Below are 19,526 nucleotides of genomic sequence, written 5' to 3' on the forward strand. Positions count from 1 at the left end.
TGAAGCAGCGACTCCATCAGATGAACTGCTGCTGGCTTGATCTGACTCTCTGGCAGCTGGATGGGACTGATCCTGGATAAGTCTGCCCAAAGCTGCGTCCTAATAGCAACCATTTTGGGCAAAAAGTTGAAACTGATCCAAGAACACGGCTCCTGCTGCTGCCGGGTAAACAGCCGCCAAGCGCGGCTTCGCCTGGCTTCATTTCCTGTCTGTGAGCAGGAGCCATTTGGACGAAGCTGACTCTCTGATTCTCTCTCTGCTGTCATTAATTTAGCTGAGATTATGTGTTTTTCTCTTTCCGCCTGTCGCTCTGCCTGTCAGTCTGCTTCTCCATGTTTCTCTTTCCATCAGTCTGCAGTGTGTCTGTGAATATCACTGAAAACCTTGTTTATACTAATAACTCTGGATTAAAGCAACTAATACTCAGTTACTTTGCTGGTATGATATTTAAATTTTACCATTTTCATGCCAAAAACTTCCACCAGAACTGCAACACTAAAGTTCCTACATTAACTTTGACATCCTCAAGACTTTTCAAGGTCTTTGAAGGTCTCGTTTGGCCTGTATGGTTTAGAATTAGAGCCTTCATTTCTTATTCATATTCTTGTCAAGTCAAGAAATCCTGGTAGAAATCCTTCATTTTTAAAACGGGTGCTGCATCATCTAAAATCTCCATCACAAGATTCGCCTCAGGATGTTACGACTTGATACTCAGATGGAGCAAGCGAAGGCATACCGATGAAGTTGGATGATACATTTTAACTTTAAAACATGGAGAACTTTTCCGGTTCTTTTTCTGAGACTTTTTTTAAAAGCTTGATAGAAGAAAATGTTAAAATGATCAGAATAAAAAAAATAAATCTGAGGTTTCATCAGAATCAAACAGCTTCTGTCTTGAGCCGCCATTTTGTTCTGATACTCACACAAAGCATAGAGGGAGAAATCAGCTGTAGTGGGCAGGGACACCCACAGAGGCAGAAAATAGACAGGTTGAGGTTTGAGAGTCAGGTGAGCAACTCTTCCTCTTGACTAATCGCTCGCTTGATCTAACTATACTTTCGCTTGATCCACCTACACATAAAACTAACAGCTGAATGCAACAAACTCACTGCTGCTGCTCTCTGGGGGTCACAGAAAGGCATTTTGGGAAATGTAGGAAACTGAAGTGGAGGTAGGTGAAATAGGTAAAAGAAAAGAAATAATAGCACAATGCCCTCCAAAAAAACACTGAACATTACAAACTCATCATCATCATCATCATCATCATCAGCAGCAGCAGCAGCAGCAGCAGCAGCTGCTCGCCATTGTTACTCCAGCTCCCAAATCAGGACAGAGTGTTTCCCTTTAAATCTGTTTAAGCCATTTCCTGTTTCAGTAGGTTCTATTAAATAAAGGGAAACAATGCAATTACTGGGACAATGGTAATTATGCTAAGTATTCAAGGATGGAGGTAACAATTAACTTCTGTTGTGATTACTGCAATTGAGAAGCTTTTGTACTTTTTTTAGTCGTTTAAAAGTCTGTTTTTAAAGTTAAGTACTTCATTTCATTTAAACTACAATTTAAGAGTCCATTAGCTTTGAAAGGAGATGTCCAGTCAACTTCTTTTTGTTTCGTGCTTTACTGTGACAATTACATACATTTTGTTCAAGTTTCATGAGAAAGATGACTAAATATGTTTCGGGTTTCTGTGGCGTTTAATTCTGGCTGAGGGTAGTTGTTGTCATGTCATCTCCCGTGCGCTCTCTCCACGTATCCAGACCGTCTTTATACCGTCAGCTATCAAATAATAGTAAAACTTTACTGCCTACCCTACCCAAAAAACATGTTTGTTGAGGTAACAATAATGTTTGGACTGTCACTTTTATATTTGAAACTATTTCAAAAGAACAGAAATGACTGTAACACAAAAGAAAATATTCAATTTCGATTTTCACAGCAGGTACAACAATGGAAAAACAAACAAGATGACACACTATTTAGTCATCACTCGCCACATAATGGGAGCAGTTACATGATTGTTGGTGTCATCTAACTTTAATGTTGAATTGTGGGAAAACAGACTGACTCACCCGCTGCTTAGTTTAAAACAGAGGTGAATAGTCTGAGGAGTAATATCCCACACAAGTGAAAATATTATTCAGAGTTACCATTCAATAGTAGCAGTGCTAACAGTGCTAACAGCAGTAGCTACCAGCTATTTGCAAGAACATTTGTGCTAGTAAGTAGTAATTAATACTAATGGTAACCTTGTGTTCTCATAGTACAGTTGTTGTAGAGCAGTAATAACAGTAACAGTAGCACTTATAGTACCAGTAGTACCAGGAGCAGTACTATTACTAGTAGAAGCAATAATGATGCTAGTAGGTCCAATGATAGTCATAGTAGTAGTGGTAGTAGAAGTAGCACTGACAGTACTAGCAATACTAGCAGAAGTATTAGTGAGCAGTAGCACTACTAGTTGTAATAGTAGAAGCCTTGGAAGGAGTCACAGCATTAATAGCAGTAGACGTAGTACTAGTGGTACTAGTAGTACTCCCAGTAGTAGAGCAAAGAGCAGACTTTATTGATCCCCAGGAGGAAAGTCACTAGCTGTCCAGCAGTATGCAGAGTAACATATATAATATATATAAATGCATTTCAGTTAGCTCCACCTTTAGCTGCAACATTTAAGCAATGAACATGTTAATGCTAATAATCATAATCCAATAATATAATCTATACTATTCATAAATTAGCAATTAATATATATATATAAATAAATATATTTTGATGCTAATACCTTTGTGCTTTAAGTAAAATTGCAAGGAATGCCATGCAGGACTTAGAGCATTAGTACTAGCATCAGCAGTTGCAATCAGATAAAGAGTCTGTTATATTTCCTGCACTGTTTGTTTCTGTTGTCTGAGTGGATGACATGTACATGAACTCTGAGCTCTGCCAGCAGCTGTTTGTGGCAAACAGAAAAACATTCGCTGGAAATACAATACAGACGTGGAATGTGATATAGGAAGTGTGTTACATAAAGAGGGTTCCCCTCCCTGTAACGATAACACTCTTCACCGCAGTGAATGTCTGCTACCATGTTTGGCTTCTTCCTCTCTATCTTAAACACACTGAATCCTTCCCTCACAGCAGCAGCTATATGTCCAACTGTTAGCTTTTCATTTAAGAATATGTACAAACAATAGTATCATGATAATAGCTGGCCATGACATATATTATGTTTTACACTCCTTCAGGACTGCAACTAATATTATTTTCATTATTATGCACAATATTTAATTTACATTGATTTAAAACAAAGAAAAGAAACAAATGCACAGATTTGAGAAGCTAGAATAAACACGTTTCAGCATTTTTTTTTTCTTGATAAACTTTAAACCAAAATAGTTGTTGATTAATTTTCTTTTATAACAACACTCACTTACATAAATAGACACTGTGATTTTTACATCATGGTTTGGGATTTTCTAATTGTTAATTTTATATTATATTTGTTTGGTTACTTAAGTTTAAATAATTAAAAAGAAATCTAATTAGTGTTGAATAAAAATAGACGCCCCAAGCTGTTTTAAATCTAGTCACTTTTATAAATACACACAGTCTATATACTATCAGATCTTTATCTCACTTTACAGCATCTATGACATGTGTTTTTTGTCTAGGTGTAATTTCAGTTAATGGTTACACTGAGAGACACTGCGCACACATGGACATCCATGTACACACCCAGGCAGGCTTGGACTTGCCTCTGCACACACACACACACACACACAAACAAACACACAATCAGGCACGTGCACCTTCACATAAGTATGCAAGAACACCAGGAGACACATATAAGAAACAATTCCGCCCAGGTGACACACCCCAGGAGTCTTGTTCCTAATGTCAACACATTGACTGGGAGTTATGTCAACACAGTGTGGAGATAGTAGTGACCTCCTCCCTCCCTCTCTCTCTCTCTCTCTCGCCTTTCTAAATCACTGCTCACACTCTGACACATGACTAGACCCCCACGTAGTATGAGATTTTGCAGGTTACCCATGAGTGTATCAGAACTTCAGTATTTTGTTCATGCTGGAGATGAAGAGAGACAGTAACTCTTCTCCTCTTATCAGATTTAATTTAGACCTACTCTAGCTTAAGACTGCACTGTGCTGCTGGGAAGAAAATCTCATCAGGACATCCCTACTTGTGACTGAACTCTCCGACTTTCCAACAAAGAATTACAGTAACTTCCAACAGAAGACGTGGCTTGGGGACCTGTTTGTTCTGTGCCCGGTGAGCCAGAAAAATGACAGCATTGGCTGTTTGTTGGAATGCCTAAAACGCCATAATGTTCATGTTTGCACGACAAGCAACCGCTTGTGGTTGTGTCTGAAGTACAACGACTAGCCAAACCTAGTTTGTTTGGTTTTTTTTTGCCAGATCCCCCTGTGGCCAGCGGTCACACTGACATGGATGAGGAGGCTGCATTTTTTTTTTCATGCAGTGCTATCATCAGTCTGGACATGACCTTAAAGTATAACACACATTGGCAGTGGCGCAAAGCATTGCATTACTGCACGTAGCACACACTTGATGCATAATACCGACAGACGTAGCCACAGTACTGTCGCTGGGATTTGACAATTCAGGACGAGAGAATGATCTGAAGGTCAAATGCTTTTTTGAAGGTACTGACAAATGAAATGATGACAGGGCATTTCATCAAAACACACTCACATTGTGAATCAAAGATTATTTTGTGGTTTAGTTAGGAGGAGGGATTAAATTCTAAAAACTAGTCTAGGGATGTTTTCTGTGGCAGACAAACCTATTTTTGGACATGCTGGTATGGTAAATATGTGAATTTATACAGTTATTAGACAGTAATCAGAATTGCCTTATGTCTTTTCATGCAGATCTGCTTTAAAATTCTATTAACATTTTCTCTAGACTTATTAAATCACTGTTCACTCAGCTGTTCACTGAAGATTTTTCTCTTTTTTTTGCTTCGTCCTCAGTGTTTATTCTCTCTTTAATCTCTCTCTCTTTTTATCTGCCTCCACTTTCCCCCTGCCTCGCTCTCTCTTTCCTCCACCAGCCCCTCCCTTCTCCTCTTTCTCTCTCTCTCGCTCCGATGCTTTCTGCAGCGGCACGTGACGTGGCGGCTGCACATGGCCCGAGCGTGTGAGAGACAGAGAGAGAGAGGGAGGGAGAGAGAGATTTCAGTACATGCAAAGCGAACACTCTTGACTCGCTCTCCCCCTCCAGCATTGCTCTCTCTCTCTCTCTCTCTCTCTCTCTCTCTCTCTCCCTTTCTCTTTCTCTGTGCAATGTTACAGAGTGCAGAGTCAGTGTCTTGTTTAACTCTTCCCTCGCCAGGATTAATCACAGACCTGAATGTTAAATCACTGACTGCCCTGGCAAGGCATTATCCTGCACTATACTCTTTTAAAGAGACAGAAAATCACTCACTGTTCAATCAGCCCAACTCCTAAACAATTCACCACCAGATTTGACTACATCCATTTTCTAATACCTGTGTGTTTGAATTAAACTCTTATATCTCGTTTATCATTCCTAGAGGATTTAAGTGGGATTCCTCTATTAGACGCTGGTATTTGGTTTCTGTAAATGTTCGATTACATGGCAATAAGGCCGAGCACGGTGTAATCAGTGCTGAGATTGTTTGTCTGCAAGAGAAAGTGTAGTGATATGGGTTGTGGTAGTTTGACTGCTGACATTTTCTCTTGATATGCTTTGCTCTAGGCAGTGAAAGCAAATAAATGCAAAAGATCGGCATGCTCAGATGCACCCAATGCCAGCTTGTTGACGTTTAGCAGGTATACAGTTAATCATGTTCGCCGTGTTAGTTTGGCGTTTTGACATGCTAACATTTGCTAATTAGCATTAAACAGAAAGCACAGCTGTGGCTGATGGGAATGTCAAATGTCATTTGTTTTGCAGGTATTTGGTAACAAGCCAAAGTGTGGAACAAACTGAAACTTTGACCTGATGATGGCACAGCAATCCATCTAATAGTCGTCTAGATATTTCAATAAACACAAATGTCAACCCCAGGGTGGCACCAGAGGAAAAGTCAGAAATCAAGAAAGTCATTAGAATACATCCTCCTGGAACCATGAATGAGTGTGCAATATACTGTGCCAATCAATCATTTGGATGTTGAGATAGTTAACAGGATAAGTAAAGACTTTTAACTGCTGTTGGCATGAAAGAAAAGGTTACCAAAGTCATCAGAAAGTATCCTCAAGGGACCTTTAATATCTGGACTTCTGGGAACTATGAATATCTACACAGAATTTCATGACACTCCATCCAGTAGAGATATTTCAGTCTGGACCAAAGTGGTGGACTGACCAACAGGCCGAGGAAAAATAATCTTTACCTGATGATTTCATTTTCAGAGTACAGCCTTATTCTGCTTAATATCTGGGTATTGGTACTGTTTTTTCATAGTCACAGACAACTTTAGGGCAAAAAGGAAAAAAATCAGCCCATCCTCACTGAAGATCCAACTTTGGATCAAACTGAAACTGTTAAAATTGAGGCCTGAAGTCTAGCCTTGTATCTAAATAAGTAAAACCAAGTAAAACGTATATGTCAGCTAAAAACCCAGCCGTAAATTTAGCTTCTTAGAGCCCATACTAAAGCCCATATTTCAATATTGGCATGTTTGTTTTATCATTAACTTCCCATTGAGGTTTCACCACTTCTGCTTTCACTGTTGCTTCACATGTTGGTCTGTCAGCAAGATATAAAAACGGCATTAATTCCCATTAAATCTGGTGGACAGATCAGCCTCAGGAAATGGAACGGTTGACCTGATCTGGTTTGGGTATTTAGATTTGGGATTTCTCTCCAGGTGCCTTGTTTCATTTATATCACATGTCAAACACGTAGTGACGAGATGATGTTAGCGAGTCAGAATATCTTGTTTACTCATCAAATCCTATGTCTCATGTATGTTTTATGTGTAGTAATCTCTTTGTGTTCTTCAGTTTAGTAAGTGAAGAGCCTTTGTAATAGCTGTGAAAAATTAGTGCAGCAGATGCTTCCTTCCAAACACATTGCAGTTCAATGAGTTCATGTGTCCTCCAGCATGCACAGGCTCATGGGAATCTGAGGTTTGAAAATCTGTTTTTGATTGGGACGATTTCTGACTAAGGGAATTGACCTGGATGCATCGAAGCTTCAGCCTGATATGAACTAAAGGTGATTTCCTTTCCTACGAAAACAAAGCACTGTTCTTCAGGGGAAAACACACTGCTCTACCAAGGATAAATAGACTCACTATATAATATAACTTACAGTAGGCACCATGGTGGATCTTCTTTAACTTCTAATGAATTCTGCTTAACAGCTTTCCTCCTCTTCTATCACAAAGCTGGTCCAGAAATTTCACTTCTGTGGTTGGAGCTCAGTGGGCGTTAGCTTGGTTAAAGAGCATCATTAGTGAGTGTTGAGCAAAATTACATTGCAGATGATTGGATCAGGCAGAAATGATTATCAGTTTCAGATTTAAACTGGGATAACATTCTGTTTTGATGTTGTGGAAATATTTCTTCTCAATGATCCAATAAAATCAATTTGTGAATAACACTGAGGTGACAAATATGCCATGCAGGTTTCATTTTATAACTAAGACGATGATTTTAAATACTTGTGCTCATTATTTTTGTACTTACAATACAAAAATCTGGGTGAAGATTGTTCTTAAAATATTATACACAATATTTTACACATGACATTTGAGGGACTTAATCAAAGGCTTATTAGCATTTTCTGTCCTCTGTCATCAGCTATGCAGACTATGGTTACCACAAGAGGATTTAATTTACTGTAGACTGTGGTGATCTGGGTTTTCTTGCAAAACACAACTTTTGGATGTTTGGGGACATAAAATCCAGGTGGAAATTGGTTGAAACCATTAATGCTGGATTAAATTCAAATCAAATGACATCAAAGCACTTTTTGGTCCTGCTCGTCAGTTCAGCTGATTCTCAGAGGAGGGTTTTCAGGCAGAAAAACAGAGTTTGTCAGGTTTAGTGTGGTTGGTAGAATTATTTTATGGAACATTTGGGTTCAGTTCAGTTACATGACCACAGCTGGTTTAGTAATTGTTTTATCTATGCTGCCTTCATCTACTAGTTTCCACGCTTGTCCTCACAAAAATGTAGGATTTGCTGCATTTTGAGCAACAAACAGGTGACAGATTTCATCAAAGCGCTTTATAAAAACCACAGCTGCATCCGTATTTTTGTGTTTTCTCTCCCTCTAAGCAGTTTTGCTTTTTACCAAGAATGAATTAAAATCAAACCAAATGTGCATGTGGATCAGATTATTATTACTAGTGCATTTTCCATCTATTTCTCTGGTTGGTTCTCCCTCTCGCTCTCTCTCTCTCGCTCTCTCTCTCTCTCTCTCTGCAGCTCTGTAGTAACACTTCAGCTCCACAATGACCTCAGGGATTTCTGGCTGGATGCATCATGCTCAACCCAGTCCAGTGTTTATAATTCAGAATAAAGAGCACAAACACACACACATTTTCTCTATCTCTCTCTCTCATACACACACACAGGAGCATGTTCACATTAAAGCCCAAACAGTTGCGTGTAAATGCCGAAATAAAGAGGGCACTTTCATATGCATGTTTGAAGTTCAGCGTACTGCACAGTCATTCGCACACAAGCACGTGCACGTAGAGGCATGCACACAAACACACACTGATTATGTATATTCATAGACACTTGCCGAGGCACTCAGGCAGAAATTAACACACACACACACACACTCAGAGTCTTGCAGCAGTATCCAGTGAGGCTTGTGAGGCTCTGCTGCTTCCTTTCTCGCATCTCTCTTCTCTCTGTGTCTCATTTTCCAATAGTTTATTGTAATTTAATTTTTTTCTTCAAGCTACTCTGCTGCTCGTTTTCACAGCGAAACATCTCCTCTCTTATTGTTTATGACTCAGAATAAAAAGGCAAACACAATGTTCCAGTCAGATTTCTCAGAATTGGATCCTGCTGGGCAGCTTATCTCTCTGACTCCCTCTTACACTCTTTCTGTAATTTCATCTCTGCCTGTAGCTGTGTACAAACTCTTCATACTATTCTATACTATATACATACTGTATTGTAAGTATGCACATTTTGTGAAAAGTATGAGTTGTGAAAGGCATGGGTACAACATACAAGCAGATTATCGTTAAAAGATAAAAACAGTCCTTCGATTTTTGTTCCCACACAAGTGACCGAGTCAGGGAACCTTTTCTAAACAATATGTCAACAACAAAGCTGTGAGAAGCAACCGCCGGTAAACTCTGACGTCTCTAAAGGTGAGTTCACCTTTATTAGTTCAGCTTGTGTGTACAGTGATGCCAGAATCTTTAACAGTGACAGTGTGAGGATCACACGTGTTCAATGAAGTGTTGGACACAAACAAACAACAATTGGCATGTTCACACATGAAAAGACAGAGGAAGAATGATTTGCTTGTTTCGAGAGCTTAAAATCCCAACACCTGTTAAACTAACAGTCTGAGTAGAAACACGCACCCCCAAGAAGTGTCTGTGCGCATACACATTAAGTTAGATACTAGTATTTTAAAGTTGCACTACTTCTTTAGGAGGTAGCTGAGACCAAAATGGACACGACTTCAAATGAATGCTAACTGTTTGCTAACATATTTGCTACTTTCTCTGGTAATAATATGTCAGTGTTGTGCTTGCAGTTTGTCGCACTGCATCACATGTGGCCAAAAAATCAATCAACGCAGGTTCAACTATACTCATCATTTTCATTCTCGTAGGTTACAGAACAACAGTAAGGGAGGGATTTTTGGTACGCAGGTTTTTCCTTTATCAACACCTAAAATCAAGAAGTGTTTCAGTAAACACTACATGAGAGTGCAGCCTGTCCCTGCAAGATTGATAGTGATTTGTATCTCTAAATCCACCTGCCCAAAGGTGTGTAAATGCCATGTACTTGCATTAAAGTAGCTTCACAGCGCTGCTTCTCTTAAATGTGTAAAATTTGATCAATCTGAACATCTGAACGTCTTTCAGTTGGTTCAATCCAATGACACTTCAATGACAAAATTCACAACTTAGAGACACAACAATATGAAACGAAAGAAATTAGAGCTGTTACAAAAAAGTTTTGTCTCTTTTTCAGGCTCCAAACATCGACATTACTCGATCACTCACTGTCTCATCCTTACTTTAATTGTCTATACAACCACTGAACATTTACAAAGACATGTGGCAATCTGTCCTCAATAAATCATCCTGAAATTAGCTGTGATGATTCATTCGATGTCTCACAGGATAAAAAACATGACCGTCAGCATTACAAAGAATGGGCTTTGTGGTTTCAATTAGAATTGGAAGTTGTCAAACTTGTGAAATCTCCGAGAGAAAGAAAAAATCAAAGAAGACAGAAAAGCTCTTCTGATGTTCTGGCAGTTCTGGTTCACATCAAAAGCAACAGAGAGAGGAAACAATAAATTATGAGTATATAAAGGATTAAAACAGGCTGTTGAAGGGAGCTGAGGAGGGCCGAAGAACAGGGTGTCAGCAATTTATCCCCGATGTAATTAGAGAAGACCCTACTCTGGTTATTGTTGAAGACGTCCAATGGTTAAATTAGGTTAGTTAATGTAATGTATCATTGGCCTGTGTCCTCATTAGTGCCAGATCACATCAAAGGCCTTTGCATGTTCAGCTTCATATATGTCTAACTGCATTAGGTGGTGCAGAAATGTTGCCTGTGAAAACGTAAGTTTTAATCTTGCTGTGGACTTCTCAGGAGCTGCAATAAGAAAAACTTCTAACTAGAAAGTTGTTTTATTTCTTTTAAAAAGCTCCTGCTTTAATTAATGGACAATGTATTAACTTGTCAAACATTCAACATCTAAACAAATTATAATAATAAACCTGCCTGATAGAGCCCCCAAATTCTCCAGATTTCCTCCCAGCTTTCTGTTGATGTTCACTTTCACTCACCATGTAGACATTCAGGTCCTCCCATCATGGCTTGCTGCTGCTGCTGCTGCTGCTGCTGCTGCTGCTGAGGTGGTGGTTGTGGCGGCGGTTGTGGCTGGACTGTCTCCAGTCCCAGCAGCGAGGAAGAGGAAGATGAGGAGGACATGGAGGAGGAAGAGGAGGAGCAGGGTGGAGGAGAGGTGGGCGGGCACTGGGAGCTCTGGTTGGGCACCGCCGACTGGGAGCTCTGGGAGGAGAGTATGTATGTATTTTATTAAAGAAAAATACAACCTCTTCTTCAAAACTGCTCATGATTATGGTCTATACAATATGAGGGGAGCACGAAATAACACCCAAGCTAACCCGCTAGCAAGGTTTTCAGCTGCTCCTGTGAGACTGTAAAAAGTTGCTAGCCTTCACCACATTTTTAGTAGCTGTTATCTCACAGGCTAACGTGTATATGTGACATAAGTTTTTCATATGTGTTTCAACACACGGTTTCATCTGAGTGAGTATTTACATTAAAAAGTCTCCACACGGATACATTTATTCTGATTTTAACTTGTCATAGTTTACCTGCATCCAGGCGATTGTTCATTTGTGAAAGAAATGTTTTTCTTGCAGGCTGGTGAGGAGAGTGTTTGCATAGACATTTTCATCTCACCTGGGAAGGGATCTGGGCGCTTGTGGAGCTGGGTCCATTGCTGTGCATCCCCATCCCGTTCTCAGTCAGGAACTCCTCCAGGTCCATGTACTGCAGCTGGAACAGACCTCCATCACACGGCAGGGTCCTCTCCCACAGCAGCGGGCCCAGGAAGGCCGACTGGGAGTTGGGCCGCAACGCGCCAGGCCCAGGGGTTCCTCCCAACCCAACGGGCCCACCAGGCCCACTGGCATTGACACCCAGTGAGTCTTCATCAGAGTCCAGGGGCTTGTCTTTGTCTGGAGACATGGAAGGGCAAGAAGTCTGTTAGATTATTTCATCTTGATGCTCAAAGAGGCTGTGTTGTGTTTTGAAAAACTCTTTCTGACCACAGAGGTGAGAAAGAAGTTTTTCCTCCTTTCTTTCCTTGTGTTTTGTGTTAAATGGGAAAAGGAAGAGCCGATAACAAATGATATCCATTCTGACAATCCATCAGATTTCAAATGTGACTCTAATTGTGAGGAGAGAGAATGATAATCTCATTTGCAATGGTCTCATTTGTTTACAATAAACAAACTGTCCTCAAACTAATGTGGTGACGATTTATTGCTGTTTGAATGATTTTGTCTTTTATTCTGACAATATTTGTGTCCATGCTGGAAAAAGTCACAATGTTTCCAAAGCATGGTAATATCAATAACTGTGTACACTTGTGGACACATCAAACTTTTCAGACAAATTGATTACTTGGAAATATTCCAGCACATACATCAGATACATACTACATCTGGTAGCCAGATGGCCCCAGGTTTGATCCCATAACGGGAGGCGAATAATGCACATCAAAACATCCATGCCTTTGTTTTCTATGTAAGCCTACAGACAGGCGTTTCATTCCCTTGCGCTAACATGTCTTAACACTACAACCAATAAAGCATTGATTTCACCACATTTACCCTGTGGATCGACATATCACGCCTACCCCAGCTTCACAACTGTGTCAGCCTATTTGATGCATCTGGTGTGTGTTAAAATGAAACTATGTGACTTTTGAGTGAAGACATAATATATTTTTTCTGAAATTCATAAGAAATAAACACCCTAGCTGATTGGAATACAGCAAGGGCTTTATACAGCCTGACTCGGTCTGGTATGACCAGTAGCTTATAGTGGCTAAGGGTTAGGGTTAGGGTTAACCCTAACCCTATATTCAGTAATGTGCAACATGTCCTCATTTACTAACCGACAAAATAGATTGATTGTCAGTTTTCCTAAAAATACACATACCGAACCTTAAGTATGTGACCTAAGTCACTTGACGTAAAAAAAATTGTGAAATGGTTGTAATTTGGTTAGGTTTAGGCAACGAAACTACTTTGATCATGGTTTGGTCTACAAAATGTTATTTAACTTAAAACATGTCACTTTTGACTTTCTTTCACACTAGACTCATCCATCCACCCAAGCGGACTTTGTCGGTCTTTATACTACGTCACTTGACTTCTTTTGCCACTAGACGTCACGACCTAACAAAAAACTTGTGACCTAAGCAGGTAATGTGATGGATAATCGAGTGAAACAGAATACTGTTCATTTGTTTATTCCAAAAAGTGACTAGTTTGGGCTGATATCTGATGGTCTATGGATTGGATTTTGTTTTGGATGTGATCCAGATCTGTGAGGTGTTCTTGCATTTATCTGCTGACACCAACATCCGACTGCTGGAACTCAAATGCTTAATTGCTTTACAAATGTGTACTACTTAGCTAGAAAATCATTTTAAAAACAAACAGCAATCAACAAACAGCTCCAGAGGCTGCACTGTGTTTGATAAACACACCGGCTGAGCTTTTTGCTTCTGTCCTTTGCTTTCTGTAATCTGTAAAGCACTTAGTTGCAATCATTGAAAGGCATCTATAAATAAAGTTGGCTTGATTGACCTTGCACTCTGACCTCCTAGAGAGGGAGGGCGTCCAATGGAAAGATAGATATAGACATCAGGCATCAATAAACCATCAGCAGAAACGAATAATAAAAATTCTGCAAGTAAACCAGGATCCAAATTTAATTGCAACACTACGGAAAGAACTAGAGTGATTGTTTAGTACCCTGATCCTTGGATAATATTATTCTACAGAATTCTTCAAAAGTGCATATTGAAAAAACGGCACACTAAATAATAAAACCCAATAAAATAGTAATGAAAGAGCATATTTAACTGGGCTGGGACAACAGAGCAAGAGAGAGTAATGAGAAAGAGGGAACAAGATAGAGAGACTAAGGGAAGGCCAGAAATTTTAATTGAAAGATATTAAAGTACATCATGACACCAGAGATTACAACATAACAACAGCAAGGGAGATGGAGGGAGGGAGGAACAGAGCAGAGAGTCAAAGAAGCCATCATATTCATGTCCCTCGTAATTTCTCTGGTATCATCGTCATCATCTTCCTCATCTGCAAGCCTCTTATTTTAAATTACTGTCTGTTCATTATCAAACTCAACGTACTATATACTGAAAGATATGCAGAAAGAAGACATGACAGATTGAACAAAACAGAACATTTCAGAGTATAAAACTAAATATTTAAAAAATCTTATCTCTTTGAAGGTTCAGGGACGCATTTAGCCTGGATCCAGATCTCTAAATCGCTGCCCACATCTCACTTTCAAACAGGTCTGGTCTAAATTTCATGGATGGCTGTTTTCCCAATTGGAAAAACAATGAAGGATGTACTATGAAGGATGGAGACATCTTTGTTGTGTCTCATAGTAAGACAAATGGCAACAAGCGTAGATGAGCTCGATGCATATATATAAGTTGTACATTGTTGTTGGAAGTCGACCTACAGAAATAAAAGCATATTTCTTCAGTGACAACGTTAAGGTAGCGGCTACAGCTAACCGAGACGAGGCAAACAGCTGGTGGTGCTAATTCTTCAGTCGGTTGCCATTAAACAATTGTAGAAGAAGGGGACACAACTTGATGACGTCATTAAAAGAGCTTCATTCAAACCTTGTGGTGGGAAAACAATGAACAAAACATGACGGAAAATAAGATTTTTGTTTGTTTCATGTTTCAGTATCCTCATTGCTCACATCGGATGTTTTCATCTCTCCAGTGGAGCGGAGGCTGGACGTTTAAATAACATGCTTCATGTACATCTTGACTTCAAAGTCTGTTGCTGTTTGCTTCTATGAAAACATCAACTTCTCCATCTCAGCCAAGTGTAAAACATATTTTTGCGATATTTTAAGTTTTTTTTATTGCATTTCTGTGTGTGCATGTTCAAAATACGCATACAAACAGGTGGTGGAAACACATTTCTTTACGTTACACATAAATAAAAACAAAAGAAAGTCAGTAATTGATTAAAATTGATGTTTAAAAGACAACACAACATTGCGCAGGCAATGGGCAACCAGCAAAAGGGTTAATAAAAGGGTTTCACTGCCTGACACACAGCGGTAGATGAACCTAACATAGAGCAGCCAACGTCGGCCATCCTGCAGTGTATAGAGCATCAGAACTGTATAAAAATCTGTGTTGATCAGGCAAGGATACAAAAAATGTAATAAACATATTAGCAGGAAGGAATAAATTCAGAGATTGTACCTCAATACTAAACAGAGCTGATAGCATGCTGCTAACCCTCTGGGTGCTCCATCTGAACCACATAACCACAGCAGCCATAACAACCTGTGACTTAAGCTCCTCCTGCTAAAGTGACGTGATGGTACTTCAAGAGGACAAATGAAGTGATTCAAGAGTATAAAATCCTAATTTGTGTGCACAAGTTATAAATTTGACAGCACAAATGACTAAATCTTGCACATAAATCTAAAAACAATATCTCCTGCGACCTGCCGGCACCATAGAAATGACAATATAAAGGTTAGAGAGGACTTCAAAACAAAAAGGGGAAATCCCTTTGTTAAAAGCAGCATAGGGAATGAAAAGAGGAGCAGCAGGGGAAATGGATTGGAGGGAAAAGAGCCAGAGAGACGAGAGTGTACTGTAAAAGATGAGACAAAGCCTGAGAAAATGTAAATCAGCAGAGGGATGAGGCGAGAGCAAGACAGGAAAGTGTGAGAGGAAAAACTCAAAGACGAGCGATAGAACGACAGAGATAAAGACGAGTGAGAGAGATGTGCTAGATAGAGTGGGTGTTTGCGAAGGCGTCAAACAAAGCTAGCCAGGGGAAAAAGCAGGAGGGCGAAGGAGTGAAACATCGACTCTGCATTGTGGATGGAGGAAACCAAACACATCACACACCAACATCTTTTTTACCCTCCTGAATGCATCACCTATCGTTAGGAGAATAATGCGCTCAATGGGCTCTGACAGTGAGGCTATAGCCAGGGCCTCTGAGCTGCTCTCTGACTCCATGGTGAGCCTGTCAGCCGTGCTCACCATCATCTCCTCCTCCTCCTCCTCCTCCTCCTCATCATCATCATCATCATCATGGAACCAAAAGAATTCCAGAGAAGTGAGGTGCAGTTACACCAAGAGACCACCAGGGGCTGCCAACCAGCAGGGGGGCACTTGTGATTTATTTGTTTTTCTCCCTGTGTTCAGTCCTATCAATACTTGTGAGGACTGCCTACTGACAGTCCGTTGTGCTTGTGAGGACATGTCAGTGTATGGTCACTGTGGGAAAAAACCCACTTATTTTAGGGTTTTAATGGATGTTAAAATGTTTGTGGTAAAAGTAAGAGTCAATGCAGTGTCCTCACAAGCCCAGTAAAAGCAATATGTATGTGTATATGTGTGTGTGTGTGTGTGTGTGTGTGTGTGTGTGTGTGTGTAAGTGTGTGACAGCAGCTGACTTGGAGTAATGACATCCCCACAGCTAGAGAGGAAGGAGAAGCAGCCTGGTTAATATTTGTCATGGCAGCTGGTGGATGGGAAACAATTCAGTCCCACTCACTAACCTTTATTTAAACAGACCAGCCAATCAGAACACAAACGACTGCTGTATTTTGATGGCATCCACTCCAGATTGTGTTTCTTTTTTTAAATCCTCTTCTTCCCTCCTCATCCTCCTCCTCCTCCTCCTCCCCTTGATGATTTCATTTCACCACCAAATGCGAAAAGGAAACATTTAATATAAAATTCCAGCGGCCCAGAACGAGGAAGGCTGAAATGAAAACAGTGTGTGTGTGTGTGTGTGTGTTGGATAAGCAGGGCCTCTATCTTTTACAATCACACCTACCCACTCAGTCACGCACACACACACACACACACACACACACACACACACACACACACGTATACACACCAATGAATAATCACTGTGATATTTCTGCAATGTATTGAGCAGAGGCTGTGTAATGAATACTTATTGTTTGTTTTTCATAATGGGGCAGCAGCCAATCAGTATAGCTTATCAATAGATCTCATTTGTTTTGATTAAAATGTCAATATAACTTTCCAGAGCACTAGCTGACGTATTTAAACAGCTCGTTTTATCCAACAAACAGTCCTAAACCACATACATTCAGTTTAATATCATATTTGACAAACAAAAGCAGCAAATAATCACATTTGGGAAGCTTGAACCAAAGAAGTTTGGGTTTTTTTCCTTGATATTTGAGCCAAACTTTTTACCTATTATCAAAATAGTTGCTGATTAATCTACTGTCATCAACTAATTGATCAACGATTACTAGTTTCAGCTCTCATATAAATACATAGGCCTACATAGGTATACATTTATTCATATTATGTCACTAAAGAATTCCTTTAATATTTCTGCAGGGGATTCAAATGCCTCTAAAGTGGATATATATTTAAAGCTGATGGCATCCTTACTGTCCTTTTTTTGCACATTTATTTGGATTTTTTTAAATAATGTATCACACAAACTCCTAACATACAGCTGCAGTGCACTTAAAGCAAATCAAAATGTATTTATAGTACATTTCTTTATGTTATTCCTGCAGTGACTTGTTGTTGAGGTATTTTCCTTACTTTCCCTTTAAGACGCGTCTTGCCTGTAGGATTTCTCTCTCTCTCTCTCTCACACACACACACACACACACACACACACACACACACACACACACACACACACTAATGCACACGTGCACACACTCACCTTTCATCTCGCTGCAGTCCTTGGTGCCTCTCTGGTCGGCCTTGATTGGCAGCTGGAGCAGGGACTTCAGGTTGGTCATGGAGGTTAGGTGTCCACCTTGGGGGCCACTTCCAGCCGGGTTGCTGCCCCCAAACTGGGGACTGGTGGCCCCGGCAGGGAGATCCGGCGGTAAGAGCTGAGCAAGAGGCCTTGACATAACTTCTGGGGGGTAGGTGAGGGGAGGCACGGAGGGGGTGAGGAGGTGGAGAAAATCAACCTGCAGAGTTCAAGATCAAAATAATCCAATTGGTGATGCTTATTGACAGGCGCGCCGTCAAAAGGTGCGCTGACAGGTGACGCGCTCAAGATCTTCACCTGATGTCTCACTTTTCCGCCCGTCCCATGAAGAAGAATGTGTAAAGAAACGAAATTAAAGAGGGAGACTTATCTCCAAAATGGCACCATGTTGATCGAGTCTATTTCATCCTCTCGGACCGGCTGAAACCTCCACGAGCTGCTGCCACCCTTTATTTTTATATTCCTTTATAAAAACTCCGCTCTAATAAACGCGCACAGGAAGACAAACTGAATCCTGGAGGCGCAGGAGTGAAGTCCTCTTTGAGTTTGTGGAGGTAAAACGGTGGCTCACGGCCGGGTCCGGTCCGTCGGTCGGTTGGTTGATAAATCGGAGAATTTTAGTCCGGAGACGAAACCAAAAATAAATAAATAAATAAATAAAAGCAGATATAAACGCGGATGTCTGTCGTCCCATGCAGCAAGCGGAGAAAGGGGATTAGAAACAGCAGAACAAGAGTCGATGCGAGAATTCTCCTAAAATGGAAAAAAAAATTACCTAAAAATCAAACTTGTGACCAAATATGAGCGAAAAATACAAGATGAAGGAAATAAAGAGATCCCCCCCTAAAATAATAATATCCAATAGTATGAGAGTCAGATAGATGGGACTGATGGCTCTTATTTTCCTCCCTCCCTCTCTCTCTCTCTCTCGCTCTCTCTCTCTCACACACACACAGACACACACACAGACACACACTTCTCTCTATTTTCGTCGATCTTTCTGATCCCCCCCCCCTCCTCGCGCGCTCTCTCTCTCTCTGCCAGTCAGCTGGAACCAACACGGGCCGTTCGTGTGACGTCACAGGTCACGGGGAAAGGCGCTTGGGGGCGTGGATCCTTTGCATACAGCGACCACGCCCCCCATTGACTCCCCCTTCCTTTACATGCACTGGTCTGCGTTCACGGCACACGGGCCACACGGGAAAGCTGGTAAATGTGAGCTTATGGGAAAGTAGGAATCCTAATCAAATTTAAGTAGAATCAGGTTTATCGCCAAGTAGGTTTTCACATAGGTCTACAGGGAGTTTGCCTTAGTATTTTGGTGCACAACAATAAACATGGTAAAAAAAAATAAAATAAAGTAGACTAGGCCTATAGGCAACTGTAAAAGTCAAAAGTCATAGGCCTACATAGAAAATGTGCAAATAAGTGAATGACATATTTAAGCCTGTCAAATAATAAGGTCTACTGCTGGCAATTGCGGCAGGCTATTTCTATTTTGAAAAAAAGTGTTCAGTCATATGAAGTAGGCTAAGTTCAGTGATTTTTGCTTTTAAAGATGAAAAACACTTTCAAATGCTGACCATTTTTGACATCATCATGCTGGAGATAATAGAAACAAACTAATTAGCCTACTCTAGGTACTCTAGGTAAGGCTTTAGAGTAGAGCTGGTCAAATTATCTAGCCTATAAGTCGATCAACAGAAACATTTCAAACCTGTGCTGATTC

The 19,526-nt window shown here is 40.3% G+C and overlaps 1 protein-coding gene across 1 annotated transcript in view; it reads right to left on the reverse strand.

Moving 5' to 3' along the window:
* The window catches only part of dbpa (D site albumin promoter binding protein a), a 31,096-nt gene extending 12,297 nt beyond the window's left edge, over positions 1–18,799 (reverse strand). The window contains exons 1-4 of the mRNA XM_038724892.1: positions 18,095–18,799; positions 17,741–17,996; positions 11,661–11,938; positions 11,018–11,243 (exon numbers count right to left, since the gene is read on the reverse strand). Of these exons, the coding sequence (XP_038580820.1) occupies positions 11,018–11,243; positions 11,661–11,938; positions 17,741–17,936 (700 nt within the window). The 5' untranslated portion in view covers positions 17,937–17,996; positions 18,095–18,799. The remainder of the gene's footprint in view (positions 1–11,017; positions 11,244–11,660; positions 11,939–17,740; positions 17,997–18,094) is intronic.
* Positions 18,800–19,526: the final 727 nt, after the last annotated feature.

This window comes from Micropterus salmoides, unplaced genomic scaffold (assembly GCF_014851395.1).
Source record: "Micropterus salmoides isolate LMB-PRFRI ecotype aquatic unplaced genomic scaffold, ASM1485139v1 Ms_hic_scaffold_17, whole genome shotgun sequence".
NCBI classification, from domain to species: Eukaryota; Metazoa; Chordata; class Actinopteri; order Centrarchiformes; family Centrarchidae; genus Micropterus; species Micropterus salmoides.